The sequence below is a fragment of the Eucalyptus grandis genome, chromosome 9 (genome assembly GCF_016545825.1).
Source record: "Eucalyptus grandis isolate ANBG69807.140 chromosome 9, ASM1654582v1, whole genome shotgun sequence".
In the NCBI taxonomy this organism is placed as follows: domain Eukaryota; kingdom Viridiplantae; phylum Streptophyta; class Magnoliopsida; order Myrtales; family Myrtaceae; genus Eucalyptus; species Eucalyptus grandis.
This window is the reverse complement of record NC_052620.1, coordinates 2572198-2580819: the sequence shown is the minus strand read 5'-3', so window position 1 is coordinate 2580819 and position 8622 is coordinate 2572198. Positions and strand designations below refer to the sequence as shown.

The 8622-nt window shown below is 41.7% G+C and overlaps 1 protein-coding gene across 1 annotated transcript; it reads right to left on the bottom strand.

The window, feature by feature from the left end:
- Positions 1-430: 430 nt before the first annotated feature.
- On the bottom strand, positions 431-5315 carry LOC120288277 (lipase-like PAD4). Its single transcript, XM_039302038.1, has 3 exons — positions 5024-5315; positions 1549-2259; positions 431-1283 (listed from the first exon to the last, which is right to left on the bottom strand). The coding sequence occupies exons 1-3, from the start codon at positions 5270-5272 to the stop codon at positions 444-446; spliced, it is 1800 nt and encodes a 599-aa protein (XP_039157972.1). The 5' UTR covers positions 5273-5315; the 3' UTR covers positions 431-443.
- Positions 5316-8622: the final 3307 nt, after the last annotated feature.

Here is an 8622-nt window from a genome sequence, read left to right as displayed (position 1 = left end):
GAATTCAAAATCTTAGTAACTTATGCAATAAAGATTAGTTATTTGCAAAACTATGAGCAAAAGTAGGTAATTTAGAAGGTTATTAATAAAGTTACATAGAATTATCAATGCTCGTAAAAATTTACCAACATGAAAATAATTAAATACATTTTTGACACGGACCAATAGAATTCCACTATTTGGGAGGGCCTAGTAGAATAAAATTCAACTGTAATGTCGCAATTTGACATTTCCTTATTTCTGCAGTTTATTGCATTTCATTACAAAACAGATAAAACAAAAATATTTACCAAAAATAAAAATAAAATAAAACAATTTTTTTTATGAAAATATTCAATATTTTCCTAATTTTAAATATTTTCAAATAGTTCATGGACTCCATTCAATATATACTGAAAGTTTCGGTCATGCATTAAGTTAAAATTCGGGAATTATTTATGTTACTATCTCTTCATCTCTTTATAATCACAATCCATTCCATTCAAAACAAGAGTAGAAGGTGGCCGCAAGAGCTTCGCCTTCAAATCTTTCCATTTTTCAGCCCATAATGTGTAACTTGAGTTCTTAGCCAGAACATCTATGGACACCTCCTTGTTCTTAATCAGCTCCTCTGCGTACATCTCAAAATGATTCGTGTTCTCCAAAAGCGATCCCAACTTATTCAGGTCCTCTTCCTCTTCCGCGTACTTGAGCCAGTCTTTAGCTTCCTCCACCCTCGCCCAAAACAAAGAATCATGAGTAAAGCTTGCATACCTGCTCCTACTCCTTTTTTTGTTATTTTGTTGAGGTTCTTGCGCCACAACAGCCACCTTCCGATTCCACCATCTTTCCAAAATCTGGAACCTCCTATTCCTTCCATGTTTGATGTAATGTCCCTTCTTTGTGTGCATGCCATGACGGTAATAGCGTGCGATTTCCAATGGCTCGGCGAGGAGCATGTAGGAATGGGACGCATTGACCCACTTGGGCATGCAGTGGAAATCGTGCGAGAGTTCATTCCGTGCTGCCATGCCTATGGCCCTATCCCAGAATGTGCCGAGTCTGAACAGGTTCATGTTGATTGTGGACTCCCTCCTGGATGCTGCAAATTTCTCGAATGTGTCATAATACCCTCGTTGATCCACGGACTCATCGCAGCGTGCCTTGTACCACTCAAGTTGTGCCCTGCAGGGTGTTATCTCAGATAGTTTGATAGCTAGATAAGCATTGTTCAGGTTCGGTGCACGTCCCATGTGCCGAGCCATCTGCAGGCAATCTTTAGCTGGCTTTGAAATATTGTCATCCTGCATGGTGGTAAGAACACAACCCACAAAGTGAAGACTGAGTTTTTACTATTCAGCGATCACCAAAAAGATGTCCTAGTATAAGCCTGCATCATTCTGCATGCACTACTATTAGGGAGCGAAGGAGAGTTCTGCCTCACATATTAGAGTGATTGTTCCGAGAAAATCCTTCCACAAAATAAGGGCACTGATAGACTATACTTTTGAGTTGGATTAGAAGCCAAGAAGATAGTGTCTCGTGCAGATTTGAGAGGCATTTAATTACCTGTGGATCTATTCCTGAGGATTGTAATGCCAAGAAGACAGCAGCTTCATAGCTTGACTCGGAGAGGTCATCGATGTCTATTCTTTTCAGGAACTGCAAAGAAAGTAGTCTTGTAAAATAACTATACTTCAGATGATCCTCAAAACTGGAAACTGGAGAGACTGTCTCGAGCATCAAATGCATCATCTTAACAATAGATGTTGCATCATCCAGACAGATCGCTCCCTCTTCCGAACAGAATAGGTAGCTTCCCAGTGGCCAAAACAAATTGTTCCTCGCCCCTTCTTCTGATTGTGCAGCATCTTGAACACATTTTTTGAATTTGCTAAAGAATTCATCAAAATTTTGTTTTTGCAGTTCTCCAACTAACTGTTCTGGACTGGGTGAAGCCATAGCGCCTTGCCAAAACTGAAGCAGCAAGTACAGTTGAGGAGTCAAGGAGGTTAGTGCAGTGAAGAACAGTTTGGGCACTACATCGAGCTTCGAGACAACGTTACAGAAGCTCCCACCCCATCTTTCCCCGAGAATGGCTTGGGAAAGGGACTCGTTGCCAAGCAAGGGAGTGCCGAAGGTGAGGCAGAGGACTGAGATGGGAGAAGCGATGGCCTGTAGATTGGAGAGGAGCCAAAGAGCAGTAAGAGAGGCGGTTGTTGCTCCAAGGGAATGGCCTGTGAGGATAATCATCTTAACCTTTCCTAATAATCCCTGAATCTGCACACAAAAAGCAGCTCAATGCTTGAAGGATTTTGGATAATTTACTCTCACAACGAGAGCTAGAGTGGAGGAAAACTTAATACATGCATGACCCAAGGGCAATTTTTTTATTACTTCAAATATGCTGGTATGACTAACGTCAATGACTTCCCCAAGAAAAGAAATGACTGTAGAGACAATATCAACAATTTACCGCTACATACAATAGAAAGACTACATCTAGATTTCCAACACATGGCCAAGGAATGTGATATGTGAAGAACACAAATAACCTAGATTAGTAATTTAGTATTGTCCAAGAACTGTCTGATGTATATATCTATTGTACCAACCTAATCTCTCAAAATAGTCTCCAGCAGTTATGCACAATTCAGTAAGACTGTCTTGTTGCTTGTGACTGGTAAATTCAACAAAACAATAGAAGAAAAACCTTGTTAGTTGATGCATCTCTATTGCTCTTAGATAAATTTGTTTTTCTGCTTTCCAAATGAGAAATTAGTTTGAAGATTTGTAGAATGAGGGATGGTCAATAGATTTTCAGGAGTTCTTAATTGATTACATCGTCAAATCACCTTCACACATAAGGATTAAGAACTAGAATCTTAATATGCTTTCTATGTAAATTTAAATCCCACCAAATTCATTCAAATTAGGAGGATTTGTGGAATTCGTGTGCTAACAAACGTTTCTTCTCATTTACACCCTTATTTTATATCTATTGCAGATGCATAAGAGGATATTTATCTCATCATGCATTATTTTTCTTCCTTTCCCGGGTCAAAAAGAAATTCGTAGTGAGCTTTTCTGGCTAAGGCCTCGAAAAATTAAATCGCATTATAACTTCGCTAGAAAGGAATACTGCAATCTCGGGCTATCAAACTTGACGCTCTTTTCTTGTTGTTATAAATTGCACAAATGAACTAGGGGTGAGTATGGTCCGGGTTAGGCTGGTCCACCCCTTAACCCTAGGACTAACCCGCACAGTACTGATCCTCAATTTTTAGGACTGAGGACCAGACCGACCCAATGGAGTTGGTCCGATTTCAGGGTTAACCCGAGACCAACCGATAATTTTTTATATTATTTTTATACTCCTTAAAAAAGTGATTGATGACCGAACTAATCCAATGGGTTTGATCTGGTTTCAAGGTCAACCTATGACTAACTGATAATTTTTTATTTCATTTTTTGTATTGCTTAAAAGAGCAAGGACTGTACCGACTCAATGGGTTTGATGATGAGTAAAGTCACCGAGAAAATAAGCGGTGAGGGTCAATTGGGGTGATCGTCAAACAGAATTAGCATCGAATGTCGAGCGGGAGCAACAAGCCAAGTGAGTATCGAGTGGCACAAGTGACCCAAAGCGAGCGAGGCGAGTGTTAAGTGGCAAGCAGAGAAGTTGTTTCTTTCGATTTTGACAAATTGAAAACTAAGTGGATAAATAAGACAAAAGAGAACGAATACTAGAGGAATATGCCATAAGGAGTTGTTTATACTTTTTAAGATGCCATAAGGACTCCTTACAAAAACATTTCTCTCATTTGTAAATTATGACGATTGACGTCATAAAGAACATTAAAAATCTAAGTTATTAAAGAATAATATAAAATTATTTGAACTCCGCACTAAAGAGCCGTTTAATGTTGTTGACGCCGTTTATTTTAAGATTTTCTTTATATAAAAATTATAAATAATATTATATATATATATATATATATATATATATATATATATATATATTTAGGGTTTGTTCGAGTTTGACGGACTCTAACTTTCGGGACGGAGGACCGACCCGTACAGTACTAGTCCAGGGATTCTAGGACGAAGGACCGACCCAGTCTCCCTAGGAATCGGACTACGACCGATAGGGTTGGGCCGGTCCAGGGTCAGTCCAAGGTTGACCCTAGACCAATGCTCACCCCTAGAATGAACTCGCTGTTCAAAGAGAAGAAAAGAAGACTTTGCAAGCAAGCTACAAGCTATGCTAAGGCGACAAAATGCAGATGCATGCCTTATGAAGTAGTGTACACCTTTAAGTCTGCCAAGCAAATGTTTATACATTTTCCTACCAATCGCCTTTTTTATCTTGCTTTTTTATTGTTGTTAGAATATTTAAATAACAAACCACATTTTCATCTAACAACTTAAGTTTTTAAACCAATTGACAAGTGATTCTATCAAAATCTCACATGGTGTCGGAGCTAATAGTCCTAAGTTCACTAGACCCTATTTATCTTTCCAATTAAATATGTTTACACTTAATACTAGGCAAAAAGACCCAACTAAGCATGAGCCTTCATCTAACAGCTACTTTAACTTTTAGAACCTGCTTTTAAATGAAGTAAATGGACTAAACAATCCAAATTACGGGTAAAGTAATTTATCAGGAGTGTGATTGAAAGCCAAACCATAATTTCGTGGAAGTTGATGATGTTCGACTAATGAAGTTGTAATGCAATTACCCAGAAAAGAACTAAAGCAAACGGCGGCGTTTTAAGCTTTGGAAATGTCTTACTCACATATGGTAGGTATGGACTAATCAGTCCAAATTAGGGGTAAAGTCCATAGGCCGATTAATTTATCAAGAGGGTGACTGAAAGCTAAACCATAATTTCGCGGAAGTTGCTGATGTTCGACTAACGAAGTTGTAACGCAATTACCCAGAAAAGAGCAAAAGTCACGTGTATTCAGACTTCTAATTCTCCGACCCAAAAATAATAATTTCCAAGTCAAAATCAAACAAGGCAAATGGACTGCGTACCTGGTTTTGGAAATCCTGTCGCCGGTAATATTCCAGGAAGAGACGGAGGAATCCGGTGTCCACCTTGACCGTCCCCTCGCCGTCGCCGTCGCCGTCGCCATCGCACCTCAACGGTGAGAACAGAGGCTCCCCTTCGCACTCGCCCAGCGCCATCAGGGTCCCGCAGCTCGGTTCGGACCAGTCGATCGCCTGGACGCCCGAGAACGCCACGTACCCAACCTCGCCACATTCGTCCGCCACGAAGCTCATCGGAGCGGCAGAGTCCGCGAAATTGCACCGCCTCCACGATTCCTCCAGGAGGGTGTCGACGCCACGAAAGTCCCGAGCATCTCACTGCTCTCGAACCTGCATCAGTAAACGCAAGCGGGTGAGGAAGGAGACGACAATTCGACATCCAGCGACGAAAGGGCGACAAAAAGAGTTGGTGCGCGTTACGCACGGCGACGACTCGGCCTTCATGGAGAGCGCTCGAGTCTTTCGGTCCCTGCTTTGTGAAAATGTCTGAATGGAAGTGGATTGCTCTGGAGTCGAGATGACTAGAGAAAATACTATATAAGCACGACGCTATTACTTTGTTCTTTGACGGCTGATTCTCAATCTCTCCTGATTCCATTCACGTTGCAACAGTAGTGCGCGGGCCCCCCCACTCAGTCTCCTCAGTCAAGGTCTCCCCCTCTCTCACCGTCCCTCGCCTTCCTGCACGGGCTGTCTTCCTCTTTCTCTCTCTCTCCTCCGCCTGCCCCATTTTCCCTTCTCTGGCCTCAACCTCGAGCCCGACCTCAGACCCTCCGCCGCCGCCGCCGCCTCTGGCACGTCGCCTCCATTTCTGCCTTCATCTTCACCCGCTCCTTCTCCGACCTCCAGCGTGGCCGCCTCCTGTCCACTTCCTCCCGCGCCCTTCGCGTCCGCACCCGCGTCAGCTAGGAAGTCGAGGCCCTACGCCGTATCGACCAACCACGCCGCCGCCGCCGCCGCCTCATTCGTTGTCTAAGCTGACCTTGGTTGATTTGAGGTCGAGTTGAGCTTTAGATCACAAATCTGGGGCTCACTAGACCTTTGATCCAAAATCTGAGGCCCAAGTTCGCCGGCTGAGGACAAGCTCGACGACGGAGGGCTGAAACGGTGGTGATGTGGTGGACTGAGGCGAGGTAAGGTGGTGGTGGTGGAAGGGGATGAATGTCTGTCGTCGTCCCTATTGGAGCTAAAGGGAAGAAGAAAAAATAGAGGAAAAAAAGAAGAGAGAGGAGAGCGGCGAGGCGGTGAGGGAGAAGAATGTGTGCTATTTCCGGATTCCCGAAGAAACCCCAGGAACCGATATGTGGGCATTTATACGAACAGACCTCGTGAAAATGACTCTCCCAGCTTTCATACAAAGTTTCGAAACCTTATTATCATCACACAGAGCCTCTAAAAAACCCGAAACCACTCATGAGCACAACAGCGTTAATCAGATGCCATCAGTTTCACGGCCAATGACTCAACCTTGAAAAAGTCTGTACATGCAAGATACGAATGATCAATCAAAGGACGGACAAACGATGCCAAAATGCAAATCCACAGCTGAAAGCAGAGACTTTTCCACAAATGCAAAGATAATACACCGAAAACAGAATACTCACTAAAAGCCCAGATGATCCTTTGAACTACGTAGTCTCAATTTACAGAGAGAGAGAGAGAGAGAGAGAGAGAGTGTTGCTGAACATGCCGTAAAATCTTAGGATCGAGCATACTTTGAACTACGTGCATCAAATTATTTTTGGCACAAACCAATAATCAAATTCAACTGTAGTGTTGCTGCAATAAATAAATGGAGCTTCCCCATTTGACATTTCCTATTCTGTAGTTGTCTGCATTGAACACAATTACATCGGAGATGACGATCTCCGCATAAACAATGATGAATGTCATCAATTTTTCTTTAATCACAATCCATTCCATTCAGAGCAGGCGCAGATGGTTGCTGTGGGAACTTCAACTTGAAAGCTTTCCATTTCTCAGCCCATTATGTGTAACTCGACCTCCTTCGATCTAGCTCCTTAGATTATCTCTCGAAACCGTTCAAGTTCGTGTTTTTGTCTCTAAGAACGAAAGCAAGAATTGAGGAGAAGTTAATACATGCATGACCCAAGGGCATTATTTGATTAGTTCAAATATGCTGGTATGAATAATGTCATCCCCAAAAAAAAAAAAAAAAAAAAAGGGAATATGGAGACCACTATATCGGCAGTTTACTGCTGCAAACTATGATAAAATAATAGCTCTGTAGAAAGATTTCATCTAGATTTTCAACACATGGCCCAAGAATATGATAAATGAAGAATAAAAATAACCTAGATTAATAATTTAGTATTGCCCAAGAACTGTCCGATGTATATATCCACTGCACCAGCTTAATCTCTCAAAACAGTTTTCAACAGTCATGCACAGTTCAATAAGACTGTCCAGCTGTTTGTAACTGGTAAGTTCAACAAAACAAATGTGGTTCTTTTGAAGAAAACCTTGATAGTTAATGCATCTCTGTTGCTCTAAGATGAATTTGGTTTTTTGCTTTCTAGTGGACAAGAAATCAGGATTTCCAGAATGAGGGATGATCAATAGATTTTCAAGAGTTCTTAATTAATTAAACTTTCACATCACCTTCAATATAAGGGTTAAGAACTAGTATCTTAATTTGCTTTCTATGTAAATTTTAAATCCCAACCAAATCCATTCAAATTAGTAGGAGGATTTGTGGAATTCATGTATTTTGCAGTGAGTTTTTCCAGATAGGGCATTGAAAAATTAAATCACATTAGATTAAATTAAATTAATATTAACATTGGTATAAAAGGAACGTTGCAATCTCATGCTATCAAACTCAACACTCTTTTCTTGTTGTTATCAAGTGCATGGAATGAACTCACTGTTAAAAGAGAAGAAAAGAAGACCCTGCAAGCAAGCACTGCTGAGGAAGGAAAATGCAGAGATGCTGCCTCATTAAGTACTGTACACTTATAAGTCTGCCTTGCAAATGTTGATACATTTCCTACCAACCGCCCTTATCTTGGTTCTTTTCTGCTTTGAAAATAAAATAAAACTGCGGCTTTTTATGCTCTTGAAATGTTGTATTCACATGTAGTAGGTCCGGATTAAACAGTCCAAATTATGAATCACAAGATGGGTAATGTCCATAGGCCAATTAATTTATCAGAAGGTGACTGAAAGCTAAACCATAATTTCGTGAAAGTCGATGATGCTCGACCGATAGAAGATGTGACGAAATCACCCAGAAAAGAACTAAAGTCGTGTACAGTCGAACTTCTAAGTCGAAGTCAAACAAGGCAAAAACTACTGTGCACCTGGTTTTGGAAATCCTCTTGCTGGTAAAACCCCCGGAAGAGACGGATGAATCCGGTGTCCACCTTGACTGTACCCTTGCTGTTGCCATCACACCTTAACAGCAAGAACAGATCCTCGCATCCGCACCCGCCCAGCAGCATCAGGGTCCCGCAGCTTGGCTCGGACCCGTCAATAACCCAGATGCCCAAGAACGCCAGGTAACCAACCTCTCTGCGTCGGTCCAACACGAAGCCCCTCGGAGCGGCGGAGTTCGCGAAGCT

What these genes read in the sequence shown, in the direction of transcription:
- LOC120288277 (XM_039302038.1), bottom strand. Translation starts at nt 5,272, where the DNA reads ATGAGCTTCGTGGCGGACGAATGTGGCGAGGTTGGGTACGTGGCGTTC. An exon ending in GACAGGATTTCCAAAACCAG is followed by an intron (nt 2,260 to 5,023) that starts GTACGCAGTCCA and finishes TTTTGTGTGCAG; the next exon opens with ATTCAGGGATTATTAGGAAA. An exon ending in CCTCAGGAATAGATCCACAG is followed by an intron (nt 1,284 to 1,548) that starts GTAATTAAATGC and finishes ACCACCATGCAG; the next exon opens with GATGACAATATTTCAAAGCC.